This window comes from Hyla sarda, chromosome 1 (genome assembly GCF_029499605.1).
Source record: "Hyla sarda isolate aHylSar1 chromosome 1, aHylSar1.hap1, whole genome shotgun sequence".
Taxonomy (NCBI): domain Eukaryota; kingdom Metazoa; phylum Chordata; class Amphibia; order Anura; family Hylidae; genus Hyla; species Hyla sarda.
The window spans coordinates 219,031,667-219,058,990 of record NC_079189.1 but is presented as its reverse complement, the minus strand read 5'-3'; the positions used below and the strand labels follow the sequence as shown (position 1 = coordinate 219,058,990).

The 27,324-nt window shown below is 41.4% G+C and overlaps 1 protein-coding gene across 8 annotated transcripts in view; it reads left to right on the top strand.

Moving 5' to 3' along the window:
• The window catches only part of CDS1 (CDP-diacylglycerol synthase 1), a 429,921-nt gene extending 404,426 nt beyond the window's left edge, over positions 1–25,495 (top strand). For all 8 annotated transcript variants that reach the window (XM_056568773.1, XM_056568774.1, XM_056568770.1 and 5 more), the window contains 6 exons: positions 3,637–3,724; positions 6,596–6,664; positions 6,972–7,124; positions 20,019–20,138; positions 20,250–20,353; positions 23,610–25,495. In XM_056568773.1, the coding sequence (XP_056424748.1) occupies positions 3,637–3,724; positions 6,596–6,664; positions 6,972–7,124; positions 20,019–20,138; positions 20,250–20,353; positions 23,610–23,721 (646 nt within the window). In that variant the 3' untranslated portion in view covers positions 23,722–25,495. The remainder of the gene's footprint in view (positions 1–3,636; positions 3,725–6,595; positions 6,665–6,971; positions 7,125–20,018; positions 20,139–20,249; positions 20,354–23,609) is intronic.
• The last annotated feature ends 1,829 nt before the right edge of the window (positions 25,496–27,324 follow it).

The following is a 27,324-nucleotide window of genomic DNA, read 5'->3' as shown; positions in this document are numbered from 1 at the left end:
CGTAACCTACATATTACCATCTCTGAGCATAAATGGTTACAATAATTTAAATTGGTAAATAGAGCATCAATTTGTGTTGCTCATGTGGAGGCAGCACTTAAAACGTGGCTCCGGTGGTACTTCACAGCCTATAGCCTCCGGTGGTACTTCACAGCCTAGCAATCATATACTCTGATGCTTCGGCCTTATGCTGGAAGAATTGTGGCTGTGTAGGCTCCATATTACATATTTTTTGGTCTTGCCCTGCACTTAAGATTTACTGGAAAAGCGTGGGTTCATTGCTATCGGATGTGTTGGGCTTTCGGATTAATCTCACTCCCGCCCTTGCTCTGCTACTTGTGGGTATCGAGGAGTTCCCTAGCTCACAAAGGGTTCTAATTTGTAAAATCCTTCTTATTGCTAAAATTGTGTTAGCCTGTTACTGGAAATCTAAAGATGTATCGGCCCTTGCTGAGGTTCTAGCTGCTATCAATCTTGCTTATGCTAACGAATGTGTAACTGCCAGTGACAAAAGGAACACCCAAAGTTTTGCTCTTACTTGGCAACTATGGCACTGTTCTAAATATGCTTCTTTATTTTCTCCTGGGTCACCTGCCTGCTCATTTGTTCACTAGTTGTTAGTTCTTTTGTTTGTTTTGGGCAGTTGGAATCTATACAGCTCCTCGTGGGTCACATTGTCTTATTAACATGCATGTCAGACCGTGCTTTTCACTCCTTAACATCTCAGTTTAACTATATGATTTCTAGAGAGTTAACTGTTTTATGTCCAGCAAATAATGATGTTTATCGTATTCTGATCTGTTGTCACAGCTATTACGCTTCTTGTAACTCATACCTTGCACTTTTATTGTGTCAAAACCTTTTTTCTTGTACGGAATTGTATGTATATTAAAATCTTTAATAAAAATTATTGAAACAGAAATGTGTGAACTATTAAAATATAACCTTATAGATCTCCCATACTAAATGGCGTAAACGAAAAAAAAAATAAAAATCCCAGATTTTTGTTTTTGTTGTATGACATCTTATCTTATATAAGATGGAATAAAAAGAGATAAAAAATGGTACCGATCAAAAGCATAGATTATGGCAGAAAAAAAATTTAAATAAATAATATAGTCCATATAAACTTTTGTGTAATATGTAGTTGCATGTACTAGATTTGTGTAAAATGACATATATTTTTCTGAAAAGTTTTCCATTATTTTAAACAAATAAATAAAAATAAATAAAAAGTAAAACATCAAGAAAACTATGCTATTCAGAGTAATCGTAGTAACCTGAAGAATCAAGATATCATGCCAGTTTTGAAGACATAGTAAATGTCGTTAAAACCCCCCCCCCCCCCCCCCAAATATGCAAAATTGCCTTTTTTTTTTTTTAACCCCAAATCATTTAGTTTTGTCTTTGCTGCATAGTGTATCGACAAATTAAGGATGTCTTTACAAAGCACAATTGGTCTTGCAAAAAAATAAGTCCTCACATGGGTTTGTAGATGAAAAATAAAGAGTTGTGACTCTTAAAAGGGGAGGGGGGTAAATAAAAACACAAAAATTAACATTAGCCTAGTCCTGAAGAGGTTAAAGTGCTCTCATAAAATACAAGTTAAGCTGTGATTGATTTATATTGATAGCTTTTCTTTTAGATTCTTTTTTTGATAATTCTCTCCATGCTCCTTTGAAAGAAGGAATTGTTACACCCTATTGTTTTTATATTTATAAATACTCAGAAGGATTAACATGGAATGACACAATGATTTCTGAGAAGATATGCTCCTAATTTCAGTTTTATTACGAGAACAGTTATTAACTAAATAAGACAGGCTAGAAGAACTGACAGAGCCTCTTTAACCCCTTAACGACAATGGACGTAAATGTACGTCATGGTGACGTGGTACTTAACGCACCATGATGTACATTTACGCGCCACCATTATCGTGAGCACTGGAGCGGTGCATGCGTCATGCGCGGCAGGTCCCGACTGCTATCTGCAGCCAGGGACCCGCCGGTAATGGCAGACATCCGCGATCGCACGCATGTCCGCCATTAACCCCTCAGATGCCGTGATCAATACAGATCACGGCATCTGCGGCAGTTCCGTACTTTGAATGGATGATCGCCCGCAGTGCTGCCGCGGGGATCCGATCATCTAGCATGGCGGCCGGAGGTCCCCTCACCTGGCTCCGGACGTCTCCCGGGGTCTTCTGCTCTGGTCTGAGATCGAGCAGATCAGAGCAGAAGATCACCGATAATGCTTATCAGTGCTATGTCCTATACATAGTACTGAACAGTATTCGCAATCAAATGATTGCTATAAATAGTCCCCTATGGGGACATAAAAAGTGTTATGTTAAAATATATTGTTAATTATCCCGTACGGTGAACTGCATAAATGTAAAAAAGTAAAATAAAGTCCAAAATTGCTGCTTTTTCGTCACATTTTATTCCCAATTTTTTTTTTTATAAAAAGTAAAACCCAAGCAAAAGTGGTACTGATAAAAACTACAGATACTGGCACAAAAAATGAGCCCTCACATCGCCCCATATACGGAAACATTTGAAACTTATAGGTGGTCAAAATAAGGCAATTTCAAACCTACTAATTTTGTTAAAATGGTTTGAGATTTTTTTTTAAGCAGTACAATTATAGAAAAGCATATAACATGGGTATCATTTTAATCGTATTGACCCACAGAATAAAGAAAACATGTCATTTTTACCGGAAAGTGTACAGCGTGAAAACAAAACCTTCCAAAATTTGCTAAATTGCCGTTTTCTTTAAGTGATGGAATTACAAAGAACAATTGGTGACGCAAAAAACAAGCCCTTTTATGGGTCTGTGGATGGAAGTATAAGAGAGTTATGATTTTTAGGAGAGGAGGAAAAAACGGAAATGCAAAAAATCTTCATCCTTACGTTTCTACCTACAGGGATGGTGAGGATATGACGTTAAGTAGTCCCCTTGGTGGGGAGCTGTACTTACCTAGTCCTGTCGGCTGCACTGTAATCGCCCAGTCTCTGTGTGATTAAGGAACAGAGCAATGACGTGTGCTGTCCATCACATGTAGAGGACCTGATTACAACACAGTAAATTGGACTTTGTAAGGATAGCTCCCTGCCCAGGGGTCTACTTATGGGAGCGTAAGGGAGACAAACTTCATATCCTCACGATCCCTGGGGGCAGGAATGTCCACCAGGGATTGTAAGGATGAAGATTTCACCATGTATAACACATTGCCATGCATTATATATGGTAAAATCTGATGACAGGTTCCTTTTTAATATACGTTTCTGGCAGTTAGAGCCCTTCTTCAGGATAGAAAGCAAGGAGTCATATGGATAACACCAGATAGGGATAGCAGGTGTGCTGTGTTGTCTACTTTCTTGTGACTCAACCAGACATTCCTGCCATCCCTATCCTGTGTTATCCATATGACTCCTTGTTTTTCAGCCTGAATAACTGCTTGAAAGATTGCTTAAAATCTCACTAACGTTTGATGTGCCATCTACCTACCATCTGATTTCTGTTCTACATTGTAACCCAGAGGCAATCCACTGTGGACTGGTACTCACATATTAAGACACCAAGGTGTTTTTCCTTCTCTGTTTATCTAAACAATTAATGTTTGCTTCATAGGTTTCTGGTTCCAGTTTCCATTGTCATCTGTAATGATATCATGGCTTATCTTTTTGGATTCTTCTTTGGTAGAACTCCATTAATAAAGGTAAGCAGCATTTACAATTTTAGAATGTTATTGGAGTCTGGCTTAATCTTTTACTTCAGCTAGCATCACATCAGCTATCTCTTTATACTATGAAGCCATTCATTGGAGCACAGAATGTTTTACAGAGTGTGCAAGGAATATGTGAAACAATAATTGTGTCCATGCACTTGTATGCAAAAAACAAACCATACATGATGTGAAATCAGTATGAGTAGAAATATATAAAATACTGATGGGAGCTGAATAAATGAGTCAGTGACAGAAAAAAACAACAATGTGGATGAATAAAAATGTAATGGGGACATTACATGACAAAAATGAATTTAATCTACTAAAGCAGGAAGACAGTGAAGGAGCATTAATAAGCTATAGGGGAAAATATAATATGTAAAAAAACAGATAAAAGCAGTGGTGAGAGACTCGTTACCTAAGAGAGTAAAACAACCCCCAAAGTGTTCTTTAATTATATAAATAGTAAAAAAGATAAAAAATGAAAGTGGCCCTGGTAGAGGAATTATATAGTAAAGTTTCAATCTTCACAGATGACACTAAGCTCTGCAAAAGGTGGTTAACACAATAGAAAGAGCACTGTTACAAATATATCTGGATAGGTTAAAGGCTTGGGCTGAGAGCTAGCAAATGAGGTTCAACACAGATAAACATAAGGTTATGTACATGAGAAGAAAAATTCAAAGCTGGGATTATTTACTAAATGGCAAAACCCCTGCAATGACCGACATGGAAAAGGATTTAGGAGTTTCATTTAACAGTAAATGTAACTGTAGTAACCAGTGTCAGGCAGCTGCTGCCAAGGGTGTGCAATAAAAGGGGCATAGATGCCCATGACAGGGAAGTAATTCTACCTCTATACAAGTGACCAGTCAGACCACACATAGAATACTGTATAATACAGTACTGGGCACCAGTGTACAAGAAAGATATAGTGGAGCTAGATAGGTTCAAAGACGGGCAACCAGAGTAATGGGGGGGTGGGTGGGTGGGTGGATTATAGTACCTACGTAGAAAGATTATCAGAATTAGGGCTATATAGTTTAGAAAAAAGAAGGCTTAGGGGCGACCTAATAACTATGTATAAATATATTGGGGCAGAAATGGGTGGCTTATATACCTGACCTGTCCGAGGGCCAATGGAAGGAGGTTGAGGGCTCCTATTATTCCACTGTGGTGAGTAGTAGGGACATGCTGATTCAAGGTTATATTATATGCCTGCTAAGCTAAAGCATATAGGGGTGTCTTCCTCGGATTTATGTTTCCGTTGTTCTGTGGAGGTAGGTACTTTTCTACATGCGGTCTGGGAGTGTCCTGTTATAAACAATTACGTTGACGTGATCTAAGGTGATACAATGTGCTCAACCCCAAGTGCAGTTGTGCACCTAAGTTGGAGTGGAGGACCTGCACCTATGGATCACATTGTGGTTTCACTGCTGTGGTTAATGTAAACGCTGACATTAGCTAACCCTCAAAACTGATGTAAAATTGAGACATTAGCCAGTATATCCTTATATGAAGGACACACTTGAGCCCGCACACTACGCCAAGGTTTCTCAAATGGTGCGGGACCTATCAGCTAACCTACCTGGCCAGATAAATAAAACTAGGAACCAAATTATGGCAGACACAGGTCCGACTTGCAGATTGCTCCTCAATTACCTCCAGTGTCCTGTTACAGCCTCTTTTTGGAGGGAGGTGATGGGGTTCTTGGCGGACTGTCTGGATTTCCCCTTCCTGTTTACCCCGGTGGTATGCTTGTTGGGAATAATTAATTAGGTGGTGTCTGGTTCAGACGTTTACTGATCCATTTCTTGTTGTTTTGTGCCCATAAGGTGGTTGTGATGACGTGGAAGGGCGTGTCTACCCCTCCTTTGTCTCGCTGGGTCAATTTGGTAAACAAATATGTCCCATTATACCAAGCCTTGTATAAGAGTCGTAGGTGCCCGGGGAAGTTTGACAAAGTGTGGACACCGTGGCTTTTACTGGATGTGTCGGCTGACCTTCCATCTGGAGTGGCTCAGTAGCCTTTCAGTGCGGGGGCATTGGTTTGGGGGGGGGGGGGATTTGTGGTAGTGTGCATGTATGCTTGTTTGTTATTGTGGGGCCCCCCTGGATGGTGCGGAGGATGCTTCCTTCCGTGATAGAATGCTACTATGTCATACTCCTCCTGTTGATGTGATGGCGTCGACTTATGGACCTACAGGGGTACTGGTTGTGGGTTTCACTTTTCTGTGCTGTTTGTTTATTATATGCAAATTGAATAAATAAATACTTTAAAAAAATATATATTGGGGCAGTACAGAGATCTCTCCCATGATCTGTTTATACCCAGGACTGTATCCTCTACGTCTAGTGGAAGGAATATTTCTACATCAGCACAGACGGGGGTTCTTTACTGTTTGCAGTGAGACTGTGGAACTCTCAGCCAGAGGAAGTGATCATGGTGAACTCAATAAGGGTTCAAAAGGAGCCTGGACATGTTTCTGGAGAGTAATAATATTACAGGTTATGGACACTAGATTTATAGGGAGAGAACATTGATCCAGTGATTTATTCTGATCCTATATTTAGAGTTGGGAAGACATTTTTCCCCCTGGTATGGGGCAAATGGCATGAACCTCCATAGGTTTTTTTTTTTTTTTTTTTTTTTTCATCCTTTGGATTAACGCTATAAGGACACAGAGATATAGTTTGAACTTGATGGACTTTGGTCTTTTTTTAATCTCACTATCTCATATTAACTAAACCAGAATCTTCTCTAAAAGGATGTCACAAGAAAATCAATGTTTTTCACTTTACCTGTCAATGTTTTCAATGTTCTGGTTGACACCATATAACTGTTATAATTTGATTTCTTAGCTGTCACCCAAAAAGACATGGGAAGGTTTCATCGGTGGCTTCTTTCTGACCATAATATTTGGATTTATAGTAAGTACTTCAGGTTTATTATTGTTCCTTGGAACAGTAGCTGTTCAGCGATGTAAAGAATGAAAGATTTTAGAGTACTGTCATTATTCCATAGACCAGTATGGTGTAATTCCTGACATGGTAGGGTTTCATCCATGACATGGTATTATGAACCACTTGTATAGAAACCCCTTTAAACATAATTAGCACTGTGTATACAGGTAGAAAATCATTGTAGCATTGATGTATTTAATAAGTTTCAATTAGCAGCATAAATATACATCCTGGTTAAATTCTTTACATTTAATAAATGCTTTTTCTTTTTTAGTTTTCATACATTTTAGCACAGTTCCAGTACTTTGTGTGTCCAGTGGAATACAACAGTGAAACCAACAGCTTCTCGGCCAGCTGTGAACCATCCGAGCTCTTCAGACTTCACGATTATACAGTTCCCCCTTATTTGCAATCATTGCTGGGATGGGTAAGGACTTTGGTTTCTTTTTCAGTGAGATCTAAGAACAAAAAAACAAAAACAAAAACAAAAAAAGTTACCTTGCAGGGCTTAAGTCCTGATGGAACACACGGGAACAGAGTTTCTGCACTTTTTCCAAAGCAGGAACACTAGGGGAGATTTATCAAAACCTGTGCAGAGGAAGAGTTGTGCAATTGCCCATGGCAACCAATCAGATTGCTTCTTTTTTAAAGAGGCCTGGGAAAAATGAAAGAAGCAATCTGATTTGTTGCTATGGGAAACTGCACCACTTTTTCTTTAGACAGGTTTTGATAAATCTCTCCCATTGTTCCCATTAGCAGGAGTCCCACAGGACCAGCTCTTAAGTGGAAATCTTGGGTGAGTTCCCTTACTTTTTCTCCATGACTTTACCCCTGTTAAATTGTGATATTAATGCTTTAACGTCAATGGACGTAAATGTACGTCCTGGTGTGGAGGTACTTTGCGTACCAGGACGTACATTTAAGTCCTGTACATGATCACAAGCGATGCTAGCGTCATGCACTGCAGGTCCTGGCTGCTATGAGCAGCTGGGGACTCGCCGGTAATGGTGGACATCAGCGATCACGCTGATGTCCGCCATAAACATCTCAGATGCTGTGATCAATATAGATCACGGCATCTGCGGCAATGCGCATGTTTAAATGGATGCCCGGACCGCCCGCAGCGCTGCCGCGGGGATCCGATCATCTATAATGGCGGACAGAGGTCCCCTCACCTGCTTCCGTCAGTCTCCTGGGGTCTTCTGCTCTGGTCTGAGATCCAGCAGACCAGAGCAGAAGATCACCGATAACACTGATCAATGCTATGCCCTATGCATAGCACTGAACAGTATTAGCAATCTAATGATTGCTATAAATAGTCCCCTATGGGGACATAAAAAAAAGGAAAAAAATTTGAAAAATCCCCTTCCCTAATAAAAATGTAAATCGTCCCTTTTTCCCGTTTTACCCCCAAAGAGCGTAAGCAAAAATAAATTAATAAACATATTTGGTATCGCCGCGTGCGTAAATGTCCGAACCATCAAAATATAATGGTAATGATCCCGTACGTTGAACAGAGTAAACGTTAAAAAAAGAAAGTCCAAAATTGCTGCTTTTTTTTTTGTCCCGTTATATTCCAGAAAAAATAAAAAATGTATTAAAAGTTTTATATATGTAAATGTGGTATAAATAAAAAGTACAGATCACGTCGGAAAAAATGAGCCCTCATACCACCACTTATACAGAAAAATTTTAAAGTTAAAGGTCATCAAAATAGAGGGATTTTAAACGTACTAATTTGGTTAAATAGTTTGAGATCATGGGTATGATCATTTTAATCGTATTGACCGACAGAATAAAGAAAACATGTTATTTTTTACGTGTACAGTGTGAAAACGAAAACCTCCAAAATTTGCAAAATTATTTTTCAGAGAAAGTATGGGGATACCACAAATAAATATTCCTGAGGGGATTATGACTTGTAGCAGAAAATGTTATAATGCAACTGTGGTAAAATCACGGTAGGGTTTAATATGCTTAACGTATGAAGATCCTGGTGTAGTTCTCCCCTTACAAACTCACACATACTGCATACTATACTTTCTAGGCAATATGGAGAGTCTTCTAGATGCTTTTTCTTTATGTAAATTTTGTTACCCGGTATTGCATTAAGACTTGTTACCTTTGCATCATTTGCCACCTGTTAAAGGGGTACTCCGGGGAACTAAACCCATAGCCCTTCCTCTGCCTCTCACCAACCTTTTTATTTGTCTAAATATCATTCATTAGCTATATAGAGCAGTTTTCCTTTCAGCTGTCACTTACATGCAGGGAGTGAGAAAAATACATAATTATCAGATCCACCTTGTCTTTCTGCAAAGGAGATTTATCAAAACCAGTGTACAGGAAGATTAGTGCAGTTGTCCATAACAACCAATCAGATAGCTTATTTCATTTTTTTTAAAAGGCCTCTGAGAAATGGAAAAAAAGCTATCTGGTTGCTATTGGCAACTGCACCACTCTTCCTCTACACAGATTTTAATAAATCTCACCCTATGAGTAGCCTCCACCCTCCTGGAAGATAAACACCATGTGGTTTCTGTCTTGTCTAGGAGTCTGGCTTCACTGCCTCCCCTCCCTGTGCGAGGATCTTGCCAGCAGAGAAACAGCCCAGGGTCTTCTGTGCAGATTCTCAGTCACAACTCAGCACCTAACACTGCTCCTTGCCTTCTGTAGATCTAATGACTGACTGCTGCCATTCAGAGCATAGCATGATATATTGCTGGGGAGGCATTATTTGAAAGAAAAGACTTGTACAGTGTGTACCAAACTTCTGCTGCTGACTGTGTTTACAACAACACAGAGCATGCAGGCAGATAGTAATAGAAATTGACTAGCAGTCATTACTCAGAGCCGCACTGACTTCTGGGAATTGTAGTCTGGGCTGCAAGCAAGGGAAAAGTATATTCAGAAGACAACAAGGGCCACAGGAGTTGGCAAAATCACAAGAATACTTACAGGGGGCACAGAACAGGTATTGTGGTGGTTTTGAGGTATTTACATTTTTCTTAACTTCCCGGCAGCACCCCTTTAACATGAGCCCTCTGGGTTTTCCTGTAGGTCCTACAGCTGCACCCGTCTGACTCTCCAAACCTTCCAGTGCCTTATAGTTACAACAGGACATTCGACTCTGATTTTCTGTGGATTACATTAGGACATTATCACCTACCAGATTCCCATCTACTAGCTCCCAGCTCCTTCCCCTCCCTGCCAATAGTTGATATATACCTCCCCTGAGGCTGTGTTCACACAATGCGTTTCTTGCTGCTTTTTTTTCTGTTTTTTATATGATTTTCCTCAAATCACAGCAAAAATGGAGTTTGTATTGCAATTGTGCAAATTATGGAAGAATGTGTAATTTGTACCACATTTTTGGAAAATTACTACAAAAACAGCTAAAATGGAGTAAAAATGTGTGAAAAAATGCAGTAAATAATTCAACATGTGAACACAGTCTGGAGGCGGCAATCTAGTGTTTTAAGCTGGTGTCAGTGTTGGAATGTTGGGCTGCTGCAGAGCCCTTGACATTGAAGCTATGTTGCTCTAACCATACTAGTACTATTCTACCTGACATCCTATTTTTAATAATCACCTTGCTGGGTATATTTTTATTTTCATTGTACACACAATAAAAGTTATATTTTAAGGGGGGCTAATTAGGTGTTTTTGCACACTGGGCTACGGCCTTGGGGTTAGGAATTTAGTTTTGCCTTTTGGCCTCAATAGTCCCCTTTGGGTCAATTTTGGAGTTTTGTTCAGCAGGGAACCATGCACGGACAACTCCATTCAGCATGCAAAAAGGATCCTCGATCAACCTGGCAGCAAAAACGGACATCAGAGGAAGAAACACCTATACGAAAGAGCTTAGCCGGAGTATAATACAAATGCAATATAAATCTGGACTGGATAAGCATATCTCTGACACTAACTAATGTCGGGTAATACTTCCCTGCAACCTCTTTCCACTGTTCTTCCAAGAGGTCTGGTATATCCTTAACCCATTTCAGGTAGGCTAACGCAAAAGGATCGGGTCCCACAGACTGAAGCAGAGCATACGCTTGTGTCAACTGCTTAGAAAGGTCAGTGGTACCCAGGAACAACTCCACATCATAAAAAGCTGGGGTCACATCAAGAGAGCCAAATTGTACCAAGACCGCAAGTCAAAATTGAAGATACCGAAAATGGGCACTCAGAGGGACATTAAAACAGTCACACACTTCTTGAAAGGAGGGAAAATCCCCAAATAAATGTACAGCAAACTTCACTCCATGTGAACTCCGCTTAACAAAGAATCTCTTGGGAAGAATCACAGGTGAAAGATGAAAGAGATAAAGAAACTTAGAAAGATATATCATTTTAAAGATCTTAATCCTACATGCTTACGATAAGGGTAAAAACGACCAAGCTTGCAACCAGGTAGCCGTAGAGGAGAGAACAGGATCCAGATTCAAAGCTAAATAATCCCTTAAACATGCAGAAACCTTAATCCCCAAATACTTAAACCGAGTAACCACCTGGAGACCATTGGCGAAAGAAGGAGGAAGAACAGCAGTATTGGATAATGGCATCAGAGAAGACTTTGACCAGTTGACCCGCAGGCCCAAAAAGGAGCCAAAAACTTCAAGAAGATCAAACTGCGCCCTCAAGGAGCCCTCCACATCAGCTAGATAAACTAAAGTATCGTCTGCATAAATGGAGACCCCAGAGTAAATCGTCTTGTGGACCAAAGAATAAAAGACTGGGTCAGAGGGATGCTTCCAGTGCCAAACATCGGTAAGAGACATTGGGCAGACTAGATGGGCCAAATGGTTCTTATCTGCAGACACATTCTATGTTTCTAACTCCAGGCAGGGAAACCCGGAGAGCCATCCGCAGCACTGGTACGATCGAGGAGAGGATCCGGAACCTCTTTAAAGTCACCTAGAAGAAGACGGGAAGAGAGGGAAAAGTCAGCACTTTAGCCATATTACAGTCCAACATATCCCTACGGAAAAGGGGGGAATATATACAGAAACCACATTAAAACTAAAGGCATGTAAGGAGCAATTAAGAACAACAAACCTACCAAACTGGTCACAGGCTACATGGGAAACCACCAACGCACGACTTAGATACCAAGATAGAAACCCCACGTACAGATGTAGAGTAGGTAGAGTGATACCCCCTGGCAGTCCTCGTCCTCTTATAGGCTAAGATCTTCTGGCCTACAATATGGGTATCTTGTAAACAAATCAAATGCTGGGAAACAAAATCAAGACATAATGCCCTTTTTAAATTTAGAATTAAGACCCTGGACATTCCAGCTAACTACTTTAAGTGACCCCATCATGACCTCCAAAATCAGTAAAGCTAAGGGAAAAAGTGCCTAGCGCAAACAACCAGTAAAACGGGTTCCCCAGGCACAAATACCATACAGACCACATCCACTCAGACAAACTGGGCACAGACACAAAAAACAAGACACACACAAAAACAAATGCAAAGAAAAACAGTAGCATCCCCAACAAAACCCTGTCTATCACTGAGAACTCATGCACACCTAGACCCTAAACACTAACCAATGGGTAGTAGCTAGAACACCAACCGAAACAGATCCGGTAGAGGCTGAAGGGTATCCTCAACCGTAGAGACCCAACGCTCCACTTCCTCAGTACGTTCCTGTATTTTTTGTGTCTCGTAGCGAAAGATCACAAACTCTTTTCTAAGTTCATCCACCTTAGAAACCATCAGAGTCTGACAGGAGGTGAAAACCGCTAGTAAGGCTGGGTTCACACTACGTTTTCTCCCATACGGGAGCGCATACGGCAGGGGGGAGCTAAAACCTTGCGCTCCCGTATGCCTTCGAATGCGCTCCCGTGTGTCATTCATTTCAATGAGCCGGCCGGAGTGAAACGTTCGGTCCGGTCGGCTCATTTTTGTGCCGTATGCGCTTTTCTCCCGGACCTAAAACTGTGGTCAACCACGGTTTGAGGTCCGGTCGTAAAAGCGCATGCGGCGCAAAAATGAGCCGACCGGACCGAACGTTTCACTCCGGCCAGCTCATTGAAATGAATGACACACAGGAGCGCATACGAAGGCATACGGGAGCACGAGGTTTTAGCTCCCCCCGCCGTATACGCTCCCGTATGGGAGAAAACGTAGTGTGAACCCAGCCTAAATCCGTGAACTTCTTATCAATGGATGCAGGGCAAGTAGCTTGTGAGGAGAACATGTCCGCTCAGGGCTAGGAGAGGCAGCAAACAGGGAGGGAGAAGGTTCTGGACACTCCCGGTCCATCTCCTCCGGAGGCTTGGAGGATTGATTGAGAGCCTTGGCCGCATGAGTGGAAACCTTGGAAACTAAAGGCCTAGGTACAGAGAAGTCCCTTCGAGAGTTACCGCTAGTCTGAGAATGACCCTCATCCGAGGAAACCTCATCCTCCGTGGATTGCCTGGCAGCCTCAGCTGCATGCTTAGATTTCTTGGATCTGCTCCTAGGGCCACCCATGATAGCAGCACCAGACAAGCATATAGGATCTGAGGGTGATATATACACCATAGTGCAGAGTTCAGCCACACACACAGTTGGCAAGTAGTAGCAGAAGGGATATTCACAGGGCACACCACAGATGCAGTCCTTTCAGGAGTCACAGTAGTTTGCAATGACAGGCGGCAGCAGATGGGATATTCACAGCGCACACCCCAGATGCAGTCCTTTCAAGTAAAGCACCAAAAGTCACAGCAGTAGTCACAGGCAAGTGACAGCAGATGGGATATTCAAAGCGCACACCACAGGTGTGGGCCTTTCAGGTGTAGCACCAGAATGCTCAGCAGTACAGGCAGCAGCGGATGGGATATTCACAGCGCACACCACACATGCAGTCCGTTCAGGTGTAGCACCACAAGTCGCAGCAGTACTCACGGTGAAGTATCAACAGTTGGGATATTCACAGCGCACACCACAGATGCAGTCCTTTAAAGTGGAGAACCATAAGTCTCAGCAGTACCTGCTGACAAGCAGTGGCAGATAGGATTTTCCCAGCGCACACCACAGATGCAGTCCTTTCAGGTGTTGCACCATAAGTCACAGCAGCACCCACAGGCAAGCATCAACAGATGGGATATTCACAGAACATTCCACAAATGCAGTCCTTTCAGGTGTAGCACCACAAGTCACTGCAGTACTCACGGGCAAAATGCAACAGATGGGATATTCACAGCGCACACAACATAGGCCGTCCTTTCAGATGGAGCACCACAAGTCACTGCAGTACTCACGGGCAGACTGCAACAGATGGGATATTCACAGCGCACACAACATAGGCCGTCCTTTCAGGTGGAGCACCACAAGTCTCAGCAGTATGCACAAGTATTCGACTGCAGAGGGATGATAAACAGCTGCACACCAGCTAGTCCAGCCAGCAGCAACACAAGCCCCCAGCAGTAGACCACCTCTCAGCCAGAGGGCAGATATCAGGAGCTAATAGAGATCTCCAGTGAGGCACCACAGCACACACAGTGCCCTGTTTTAGCAGGCAGATCTAGAAAGCCAGGTCCATGCCGGAGAAGGCTCCGTCCCGCCACACAGCCCAAGCCACGGGCGATGCTATGGGAACCGAGCTGTCACGCCCACGTAGAAGGACAATGGTGACCTCTCCACTGCCAAAGCTCCAGAGGATATCCCAGGGCTTGCGTCCAACCCGCACTCCGCTCCCCTGCAGCCACGATCCCTCCACTGCTCCCAGCAGCTCTCCAGACTGGACCAGGAGATACCCCCCCGGAGTGTTTCTTTAACCCCTTAAGGACATTGGACATAAATGTACGTCTTGACGTGCTAGGACTTGACACACCAGAACTTGCATTTACTCCCTGTAAATGAAGCGAGCACAGGATTAGCAGCCAGGGACCCACCGGTAATGGCAGACATCAGCGGTCGCGTTGATGTCTGTCATTGAAGGAGTAGGAGGGGGAGAGGTGTCAGATCGCAGGGGGTCGTACCGATGGTAACGCGGGCAGCCGACGCACTACTTCCATGTATCTCTATGGGAGAGCTGGAGATACAGCATTTAGTTGTCTATGGCTCTCCCATTAAAAATTCATGGAGGGGGCATATTGACCACTACTTTTTCTGGAGGACCACATGCTCCGTTCCTGGGGACTGCTGGGGTGCCGTGTAGGAGATCGCGATGGGTCCCAGTGGTCAGACCCCCCCAGCGATCAGACACTTAATCACTCATCACTTAATCAATACTGATCACTGCATCTGCGGCAATGCGGCACTTCTAATGGCTTATCGGATCGCCCGCAGCGCGACCGTGGGGATCCCCCCCCACCTGCCTCCACCACTCTCCTGGGGTCATCTTCCCTGGTCTGCCCTCTAGAAGACCAGAAAAGTAGATTGCCGATAATACCGATCAGTGCTATGCCTATGGTAAAGGCTGTCATTAGAAAATAGAATTGGTCGCGCAAAAAACAAGCCCTCCCCTATCCAAAGGATAGTGGATAAGATGTCTGGTCGCGAGGGGTTCGGCCGGTCCGGGTCGGCGTGTTTGTGACGTCACGCCACGCCCCCTCTTCCATGTGTATGGGAGGGACGTGACTGCTAGTACACAGCCGTGTACAGTGATCAGTGCAGGTCCTACTTCTTTATGCAATGTTTTTTCGGGATTGATCGTATGTTATGGCAGTTAGTTTCATGCCAATTGTCTCCAATAGAAAAATTATACCCTGCTCTGTATTAGCAATTTATCTTCATGTTGTTAGAACCTCTACCATTAATTCCACTATGTTTCTGCAAATATTCACCAATTATATTAGTATTGTTCAGCAATTTATGGCAGTGCTTCTCAAACTGTCAGGTGGGTGCCCCCTAGTTGTTGGTGAGGCACAGCTGGGGAAGCAGTTTTCACAGAAGTGACTGTACGGTTAGGTTCACATTGCTGCTGTGCTCCGACCCGTTTAGGTATTTTTTTTTCCTTCCATCAAACGAACTCTGAATGGTATGTAGCAAACCTCTGGGTCCTGAGGATCCCATTTACCTGAATGGGGTCCGTTAGGTGTCTGGCATTTAACAGGAGTTGAGCAGGTTGTAAAAAAAAAATAGGACATGCACAATTTTTTCTCCTCTCAAGTCCTGCACTTCTGAAGAGAGATGAAGCTCCCTTTTACTGGAGCACACTGGACCGTGTGAACAAGCCCTTAGGTGCAGAGTGCTTTTCTTGGTTGCAACAATCTCTGGTTTAGCATCATTATTAACACATTTTGTACTTATTTTAAAGAAGCACTTTGGGTTTGTTTCCCCTATATAATGCACTCGCAATCACTAATCAAACAGTGCCATTCGTTTCATTCCAGTACAGCTGTATCTATATGTTTCATTACTTTAACTAACCTGGTCATGTGATTGCCAGTCTGATTCACAGAAAATCACTGTAGTTAAAGGGATTTTCTCTTCTGCCTTTTTTTTCAGCTCAGAGCAGAGCTGAGCCTTCTCTCTCTTGGTCTTTGTTTGACGCTTCAGACAAACTGGTTGTAAGCAAGCTACTTGTACTTTGCATGGCTCACTGACACAGTATATCTTGCACGCAAGCACAAGAGCCCATGTGTCATTGATTATGTTTACATAAGGATAAGGTCCCCTTTAGAGAGAGTGTGTGACGTCAGCAGCCCTTCCACTGTTTCAGAGTAAGGAAATGTGATTTGCAGCCTAGACAACCAGCAGTAAACGATACAGAGAAAAGCAGATGTAACGTGAAAAGAAGTTTGAAAATTGTATGTATTTACGAAAGTGTATAATTTTACATGCCCTACAATTTAAAAATGTCCAAAGTATGTGTACTCAGTCCGCTCACCTGTGCTGCAGACCTGCCGGTCCTGCCTCCGGCTTCTCAGCAGTTAGCGAAAGGATATACACAGTGCTCTGGTGCGTGGATAAAAGCTTGTCGTTATTGAATCTTTACACAGAAATCACATACAGTAGGAATGTCTGACGTGTTTCGCACCAGCCGGTGCTTAATCGTAGACTGCTCAACATTACAAAACATGCTATAAAATACCCAGGTATTGAGTCATGTGACTCACGCAACATCAATTAAAACTCAGGAACTTAGGAAAACCTGGAAATGGAAATCTTGATCTTTTTAATGTCATTGTTCACACCAGCGTTATATAATCATGTTGCTCTTCCAGCATCTATTGAACACAGTTACAAACATTGCAGTGAGAATTCAATGTTTTCTTTGATGGTAACACAACATGAATGGGTTTTAAATTATGGCGATTCACCAATATTAATGCTTTGCTAGAATTGGTCACCATTCTCCATATTTTATAGAGCAAGAATAATAAATAAATGAATACTCATTGGTCTCCCATTTTGCTGTGAACCAACAGGTAGGATACAAGATAAAACATGCATACATTCTAAATATATATGTGCCCTATGCCCAATGCATATACTGTAACCACATGTTATAAATATCTATGTACCCCTCAAGCAGTCTATATTTTTTATATTTATTTTATAATTGTCAGATATCCTATCTAAACTAGTATTAAATATTAATTATTATCACTTATTAGGTACAGGTCATGATCAAATCCCATCTTCTGTTGAGGCCCTGTGGGAATCTTGTTTCTAGGAGGAACATCCAATAAGTTTCTCTGTTTATACACTTTCCTTAAATCCCCTCCTCTGGATGCCAATCTCACTCTCTCTATCCCGGACACCCGGAGTGACCTGGAACCCCCTGTATGCAAATCTCTAAAGTGTTTGTATAGCATAGCGATACCTACTCTGTTGCCCCTAGCATCTGCAAACGGCTACTAACTCTAAACTTATGGCATCTTCATGCCACCCAAGACACATGACTCGCAATATACCATTTGGTGAGATATGCAGGACCAAACGTAACTGTACAGATGAGGGGCAATGTATTCAAGCTATAGAAGAACTTACTAGCAGACTAAGAGAAAGGGGTTATGCAGATGAGGTGTTGTCAGAATCCTTAAGTAGGGTACAAAAAGTGGAAAAGTTTTAGAAACAGATCCCATCTTGAAAGAAATTGTTGCTAATGGAATAGCTATCATGTCTAAACAAGGCCCTACATTGGGCTCTACTTTATCCCCTAGCCTATTCACTAGTTAAACAGAAAATCAGGGCAAGATCAATGAACAAAATTGGCTAAAGGTAGTGGGTAATTGGAAATGTGGCCATACCAGGTGCATAACCTGCAGCCACATGGAACGTATAGATTATATAACCTCTAGCTACACACATAAGTTATCCTATACGTGAATACATAAATTGTAACATGACTGCACTTTTATATTTAGCTACTTGTGTAGATTGTGGGAAACAGTATGTTGGATGTACAATTAATTCATTGAAAACCTGTGTTAGAAGACATATTGCAGATGCTAGGGGCAACAGAGTAGGTATCCCAACACTTTAGAGATTTGCATGCTGGGGACACCAGGTCACTCCGGGTGTCCGGCATAGAGAGAGTGAGATTGGGATCCAGAGGAGGGGATTTAAGAAGGAAACTGTATAACAGAGAAGCTTATTGGATGTTCTTCCTAGAAACGAGACTCCCACAGGTCCTCAACAGAAAATTGGATTTGATCATGACATGTACCTAATAAGTGATAATAATTAATATTTAATACTAATTTAGATAGGATATCTGACAGTTCAAAATTAAATATAAAAAATAGACTGCTTGAGGGGTACATAGATATTTATTACATGTGGTTACAGTATATGCATTGGGCATAGGGCCCATGATAAAACATGCATAAAATCTAAATATATTGTGTATTTTACCTGTTGGTTCACGGCAAAATGGGAGACCAATGGGTATTTTATTTATTTATTTATTATTCTTGCTCTATAAAATATGGAGAATAGTGACCGATCCTAAGAAAGCATTAATATTGGTGAATCGCCATAATTTAAAACCCATTCATGTTGTGTTACCATCAAAGAAAACATTGAATTTGCAATGCAATGTTTGTAACTATGTTCAATAGATGCTGGAAGAGCAACATGGTTATATAACGCAGGTGTGAACAATTACATAAAAAGAGTTGTCAAGATTTTTATTTCCAGGTATTTTAATTGATGACGTAGTGAGTCACATGACTCAATACCAGGGTATTTTATAGCATGTTTTGTCATGTTGGGCAGTCTACGATTAAGCACTGGCTGGTGCGAAACGTGTCAGACATTCCTACTGTATGTGATTTCTGTGTAAAGATTCAATAAAGACAAGCTTTTATCCACGTGCCAGACATATCCTTATGCAATTCAAAACTTTATTATGAAGATGAAAACACTCTTTTTATGTGTTAAAAGGATGGCATTATCACCCATTAGATAACAGCTGCTAGATCACAGACCCTTTTTCTCCCAGCATTCTCTGTATGCGCTGCTATTTCTATGGGATCAGAATATATAGTAGATATGAGGCTTTGTTCACACAATCCATTTTTTCCTGCATGTTTTCTGTTTTTGCTGTATTTTTTCTAAAAATTGCGTAAAATCATGGTAAAAATTTCATTTGTATTGCGATGTTGGAAAGTTGTAGTAGAAACAGGCAAAATGCAGTATAAATATGAAAAATGCTGTAAAATGTATGTGTTAACACATCCTAAATACTTCTTCAAATCTTCCATTAATTGTGGTTATTGGTCAAATCACTTTTGTCTTATTGCAATATTTCTCTAAAGAAAAAGAAGAAAAAAAAAACCACATCAAATGCATGCATGCAATGTGAACTGACCTCAACCCACTTGTGAGTTCATCTGGGTGACCTTTAGCACTATCAGCCTGATAAAATGACCAGGTGCAGTGATGTGATCAAACTCCACACCTAAATCCAGAGGATTCATGGGAAATAAAGGTACCATTACAGAATTAACCCATGCCTGCCCACTCGGCTAAAAAATTTAAGCACAAGGCATTTCACAAGATCCTCTATATTATTCTATAAGAATAGTTTATGCTGCTATATAGAACAAAAAAAAAAAAATGTATGCTTCTTTAATGTTATACCGTGTTTAGGAGAGAAATTGAAGGTAGGCTTGACAATATATTTTTAATTTTGTACTTACTTCCACCACAGATGGTGAGGGCCAGGCACCACCTTGATCTGTATGGTGAGGCCCAGGCATCTCTTCGGTCTGTTGGGCAAGGCCCCAGTAGAAAAAAAATTGAGAAGACCTGGTGTATGGCACAGTTTACCTGTTATTCTAGGATTTACCCAGACTTTCAGAAGATACTGTACAGAGAAATCAAAGATTTCAGAGCTATATTAACAATGTAATTTTTTTTTTTTTTTTAGACAACAGTACGCATGTACCCATTTCAGGTCCATAGCATTGCCCTGTCAACATTTGGTTCGCTGATCGGGCCATTTGGAGGATTCTTTGCCAGTGGGTTCAAGCGAGCTTTTAAAATTAAGGTAAGTCCTTATTGTATGTGTACCCCTGTTATAATTTGCCCAGACTATAAAGGGCAAATGCCTAAAATATAAATAAGATGTGTATTGTGTAATAAAAATAATATTTTTCAGGATTTTGCTGACACCATTCCTGGACATGGTGGGATCATGGACCGATTTGACTGTCAGTATTTGATGGCCACCTTTGTCCATGTATATATTACCAGCTTCATAAGGTAGGAGATTTTTCCCTTAGTGATTTTTATTTAACGTTAAGATATACCTTCATTATTGAATTATACATTGTAACACTAAAGTTCATCTAACTGGAGACGGATTACAAGAAAGATATTTCATCTTGTGGAACATTATCTGTGGTTGTTGCATTCAGTGTTGCACATTTGTGAGAGTCATGATTTGGGGACATATACAATGCATTTGGAAAGTTGTTCACATTCGGATATGTTGTGATCTTTTGCTAAAACAATAAAAAAATCAATCAAGTTGTCCCTCATCGTTCTGCACTCAATACCCCATAAAAACAAGGGGACAACAGAATTTTAAATATGAAAAAAATGTAATATTGCAGTGACATAAATATTCAGACCCTTTACTCGGTACTTAGTTGAAGCAGCTTTGTCAGTGATCACAGCCTCAGGTCTTCTTCGGTCTGAGGCTACAAGGTTTGCACACCTGGATTTGGGGATTTTCTGTAATCCTTCTCGGAGGTTACTCTTAAGCTTTGTTGTCAGGTTGGATGGGTACTTTCGGTGGAAGCCATTTTCAGTTCTCTCAAGAGAAGTTATACTGGGTTCAAGTCAGGGCTGTGGCTGGGATACTCAAGGACATTCACAGAGTTGTTCATAAGCCACCATGCTTAACTGTGTTGTCTTGGCTGTGTTCTTAGGGTAATTTGGGGAGATTTTATCGAAACCAGTCTAGAGGAAATATTGCTTACCTGTCTATAGCAATCAGATTGCTTGTTTCATTTTTTAAAAAAGGCATCTGAAAAATAAAACAATCTGGTTGCTATGGGCAACTGGTCATTTTTCCCTCTGCACGGTATTTGATAAATCTCCCCAATTGTCTTGTTGGAAGGTGAACCTTCAGCCCAGTTTGAGGTCCTGAGCACTCTGGATCAGGGTTTAATTTAGATTATCCCTGTACTTTGCTCCATCTAGATTTCTTTCAACCCGGACCAGACTCCCAGACCTAACCTCCAGATGACGTATTCACCACCATGCTTCACTGTGGGGGTGGCATTGGGCAGGATTTGAGCATTGCAGAGTTTTCTTCTGCTAAAAAGTTTAATCTTGGTTTCATCAGACCAGAGTCTTGTTTCTCAGTCTTGAATCCATTAGGTGCTGTTTGCAAACTCCAGATAGGCTTTTATGTGACTTTCACTGAGGAGAGGCTTCTTTTTGGCCATTCTGTCATACAGCCCAGATTGGTGGAGGCTGCAGTGATGTTGACCTACTAGAAGTTTCTCCCATCTGTACACAGGATCTTTAGAGCTCAGTCAGAGTGACCATTGGGTTTTTGGTCACCGCTCTTACCATGGCCCAGCTCCCCCGATTATTTAAGTTGATGCGGCAGCCAGCTTTATTAAGAGTGCTGTTTTTTCGAAAATCTTTCATGTAAGAATTAAGAAGAACACAGTCCTCTTGGAAACCTCCAGTGCAGCTGAAATATTGCTTGTGCCCTTCTTCAGATCTGTGCTACCACACAATCTTTTCTCTGAGCTCTACAGACTGGTCTTTCCTCCTCATTGCTTTTGCTCTGCTATACATTGTCAGCTGTGAGACCTTTTATATAGACAGGTGTGTCTCTTTCCAAATCATGGCCAATCACCTGACTTTACCACAGGTGACTCCAATTAAGGCGTAGAAACATCTGAGAAGATCAAGAGAATTGGGAGGAGCCAGAGCTAAATTTTCAAGTGTCATAGCAAAGGGCCTGAATACTTATGTCCATTGGAACTTTTAGTTCTTCTTTTTTGACAGAAAGATTAAATAAAGAAATGTTGAGCACAGAATGATGGGGGAAAACTTTTTTTATTTTAGTTAAAGGTCCCAGTATATCAAAATATGTAAAAATGTGAATACTTTTCAAATGCACTGTATCAATGAGTTGATTAGGTTTAGCGTAAAGCATGAGGAGTAAACTTGAATATCTGAAATCATAATGCCTGAAGGCAGGGCTGCCCTTCCTGGCTTTCATATGGTAGATTATATACTGGAAAATGCCTGCGGTGTTGCATGGACGTATTGTATGGATTCTGTTGTTAATGGCAGGCCTCTATCATTATGTGTGATCTGTAATTGTCAATGAGACAGCCTCATGAAGATGATGTATGGATATGGCCATACAGTCATCGTTCTCCCTAACAGCTGAGAAGCTCTTAGTCCTGAATCTAAGAGCCAAGTAATGACACTCACAACTTCCTATCATAGAAGACAAGTGTGATTTCTACAAGCAATAAGCTGGCTCACTCATGTACATTGATAGACTAGATGTATGAGGAAAAATAGATGTTCCATGGTTGTGTGTAGGTAGAGGTGTGAAGGTACATGATACAGTTTTTGCACTGCCAGCGTTCCTTTTGTACCGGTCTTGCAACAGCTGTTTTGCTTTTTGAATGTAATGTTTGTGTAGAGACCCTGCTGTCACTTATGAGGATATTAGGAATTACCAAGTGTTTTTATGTAAAGGTTTAAAGCAGTGATGTCCAAACTGTGGCCCTCCAGATGTTGCAATACTACAATTCCCAGCATGCCCAGACAGCAAACGGCTGTCTAGGCATGCTGGGAGTTGTAGTTTTGCCACATCTGGAGGGCCACAGTTTGGACATCACTGGTTTAAAGTGTACCTGTCAGATCCCACAAAAAAAAAACTAAGTTATGTTACTCAGTACCTCACCCTGATCATGTACATGTCATTTTTATGTCTCTATCACCCATATTTCACTGAACAAAAAACCATATTATAGCTGACATGCCCCCTCCCTTTGACAAGATGGAAAAGACAATGAGCAATCTCATGCCTGCACAGTGATGACTCCTCCCCCTCCCTAACTCTGCCTACAAATATGGCAGAACTACAACTCCCAGCATGCCCAGACATCCTTTGACTGTCCAGACATGCTTGGAGTTGCAACATCTGGAGGCACATGATTGGTAAAACTCTGTGTTACAGCAGTGTTGCTGCAAGCTGTGTTCCTCCTGCAGCCTTGTCAATCAGCCATCTTGTGTCCATGACCCTTGGACACCCTCATGCTGCTGTGGGACTCATTGGTGTCCAAAGAGGTATGGGGACCCCTAGTGGTGGGATTTTCGAAGGGTGTTTTCTTTAATAAAATTAGAAAAAAATTTAAGAAGTATATTAGAAAAACTTTATATGTTGTACATCTTGGCAAAACAAAGTCCTTTATATCTGAAAGTGCCCATTTAAGGATGTATCATGGATCAGTTCTTTCTGTTTCTCTCTGTTTAGGGGTCCAAATCCCAGCAAAGTTCTGCAGCAAGTTTTAGCACTACAACTAGAACAACAACTAAACATCTACAAAGTGTTGAAGACCCACTTAATGGAGAAAGGAGTTCTCTAAGGAGCTACTTCTGACCTGTAATGTATCTACATGTCAAAGAATATTTATATGGCGCCAGAGCTATTGCACTGACTCCAGAGCATTCAACCAAAGAATGTCAATTACCCCTGCTAGTTCCCTGTAAAGAAGGCACAAGGCTGCCTTATTCTTCTCATACACATTGAAACAAGTAAATCCTGCTGTCTGAGCAAAGCTCTGAATGTTGGACCGGTAACTTTCCATTAAGCCTGAACATTCTTTATGGATGCTATGTCCTGGTAGCTTTTATTTCTATGGGAGTATAGAAAAGGAGGAGGGCATCTCCTTCAATGATGAGACTATGCACAGTTTCTTGTAGGAAGGGAAGGACATACTGTTTACTGTTCACACTGTGTACCTCTTCCTGGTGAATAGATGGAAATGTGATTCCACTTTCTTCATATTGCTTTTATGGGATAGGTTTTATGTTTTGCAATGTTTAAATGAACTCTGGGCATTTTTTAGTTTCCTTTTTAACTTTGTTCTAGAAAACAATGTAATGCAACTAGTATTTTTGCTGTATACTGTACATGTGACACTCATTCAAGTAATTCAGCGCTCCCACATGATGCTTTATGCTTAAGTGTCAGTCTATACTGTAATAGGGCAGTACTACATGACTAGAGTAGATTGGCATGAAATACTACTTTTTTGTCTTCATAATCAAAAGGAAAACCGTTTTATTTTGTGACTCTCTTTGGTAGGTGATGACGACCTTTCTACCAAAATAACGGTCATCCACACCACACTACTACTAAAGGTTAATATTGCCGAAAACTGTGAACTTATTAATTTCAGTCCAAATAGATGGAGTAATGTCTTCAGAATGCAGATGTCTTTCTTCAGCTGATCTTGTTCCCTGGCCAAAATTTCCAGGGCTTCAGTACAGGACACATCCCTTGTTCCTGCTCCACAGCTTGGATCTGCTGAATTTATTCTGTTCACGCTTTATGATGTTCTGTCCTAGTGCCTTTGTGTGCACTATTTCTTAGTTCCTTATTGGAAGTTTACCTTTACCAGTTTTTTTTTTCCTAAGAATAACATCTGTGTATTTTAGGAACAGTATACTATAGGTATGCATAAAGTTTAGATGCAATAGTTTTCTTTATTGAAAACTGTAGAAGATTGTTTCCTGTACCCCAAGGATTATATTTCTATTAATACAACTATTATATAGCCCTCTAAACTGGTATTCTTAGATATGTAAAGTGATACTAGACAGTCTAAGAATGCACCAGATTTATAACAGTGGCACGTGCTATTTGACATCTGTTGCATCTTAACACTGTTTAGGCTTAGTTAGTTTATTTATCTAAGAGCTGAGGAACGTGCTCTCGAATCACCTAGAGTGCAAGAAAGAGTGTAAACTTGTTACACACACAAAAAAAAGAGTGCACAAACGCCACCCAACTTACCATTCACCTCTGGACAAAAAGGTACCTGCGAGGTTCCAGGTTCGATGTACCTTTTCGCCAAAGCTACTAAGGGACCACAAATGCTCCCGACATCTACCTTGGCATTAGCCAAGGTATCTGCCTGCAGAGCCGTTAACGGCTCCATGCAAGAGTATCTGGGGTTTTTGCATAGTTAAGACCAACTATTAACTTCGTTTTGCCCACATTTAAGCCACAGCCCTTTTTCAGCAAAGCCACAAGCTTTATGGTTAGCTACCCCTTCTTGTTGATCGAAGTGCAGTTTTATTTATCTCCCCTGATATTATTACAATTATTAAAGGAAAACTGTCAGAATAGTCACCTGCACAAACCAGTAATACTGCCTGGTAGTGCAGGTGACGCTGAGAAAAACGATGCTTACAATGCCTGGATCCGTTTCTCAGTTTGTCTGAGATCTCCTTCTTTCTGAATATACAAATTAGCAGTAAGTGGCACGGGCGAGGTTACGATTCAGCCTTTTTGTCACTGTGACGTCAGCGCTGTTTCTTCGGCTCTCGGCCCAGCTAATTATTATTCACTTCCTCCCTCCGCCTCTCCCACTCCTCCCCGCTCTGGAATCGCATTTACTACGCATGTGCAGCTTCCTGGGTACACCCGGAAGCGGCCTCAGCGCGGTTATGAAGCCGCTCTGAGGCTTTTTCCGAGTGTAGCCAGGAGGCTACACATGCAAAGTAAATGCGATTACAGAGCGGGGAGGAGGGAGAGGGGTGGAGGGAGGAAGTGAATAATAATTAGCTGGGCCGAGAGCCGAAGAAACAGCGCTGACGTCACAGTGACAAAAAGGCTGAATCGTAACCTCGCCCGTGCCACTTACTGCTAATTTGCATATTCATAAAGGAGATCTCAGACAAACGGATAAACTGATCCAGGCATTGTAAGCATCGTTTTTCTCAGCGTCACCTGCACTACCAGGCAGTACCACTGGTTCGGGCAGGTGACTATTCTGACAGTTTTCCTTTTAAGGGTGATTTTACAGTTTCAAAATTCTATTCATTGTAAATTGAAAGGGATTTTCCATTGGTAAAGGGCTGGCACTTTGATTATATGGCCCTCATTTACTAGTGAGTTCCATATAAAAAAAGTATGGGGAAAGGCATTTCACTCTATTAAGGTTGAATGCTACATTCTCTCTCCCTGCCTTTTGGGATAACCACCTCCTTAATAGGGTGGCCCCAACCACAGTACTGGTCCCAATGCTACTATAGGGCGTAGCAAAGTCGAAATAATAAAACAAAACACTGTGCAGAAGTCAGATATTGAAAAGACAGATTACAATGGGTTAAACAGACAGTCAAGAGATGTCAGACAGGCCAGGTTGAAACCAAGACAGTGGGGCGGCACAAAATGTAGGCAGAAGGGGTAGTTAAAGGTAAGGGTCAGACCAGACAGACTACAAGGCACAGGATAGCAGGCAGGAGAGAAGTCAGAAACAAACCAAAAGGTCAGGTAAGGGACACAGGAATACAAACAGACACAAAGTGGGATCAGGCAAACCAAGGTCAGAACCAGGTGAACTACAAGGTACAGGATGGCAGGAAAAAGAATAGTCGGATAAACAAAAGCAAGACAGGCAAGGTAATGCTGGTAAGGGTAGAAGCTACAATCATGAGCAGGGCTGGGACACATTACAGGGAATTTAATATTCTGCCTGCTGCTACTGGTTGGCCTGGCTAGCAAACCCCAATGTGGGAAAACACACAAAATTTTAATGTGGAAAAAAAAAACACAATTTATTGATAAATAAGGGCGTATACGTCATAAAATTCAGACAAGGCCATCCTTGTACTGTATGTCCCACAGACTTTATTGCAGAGCAAGACACGTGGGCAGCCATCTTTCTTTACTTAGAAGTATCCACTTTGGTTAACTACATATTTGGCACTTTGAAAGTTGCTTCACCATTGAGAAGACTTATGCAAGGATAACTCATCTGTAGGGCATGTACTAGCAACATATTTCCTTTTATTATGGTACAGGAGACTCATTTTGGTTTAAAGTTAAACTTGAAATACTTTGATTTCAATGAGCAGTCAGGCAGTTACCTTCTTAGAGAAGCATATTCAGTACTTCGGTATACATAGTTTATTTAGGAACCATGTACTACAGCTCAATTCTATGTACACATCTATCA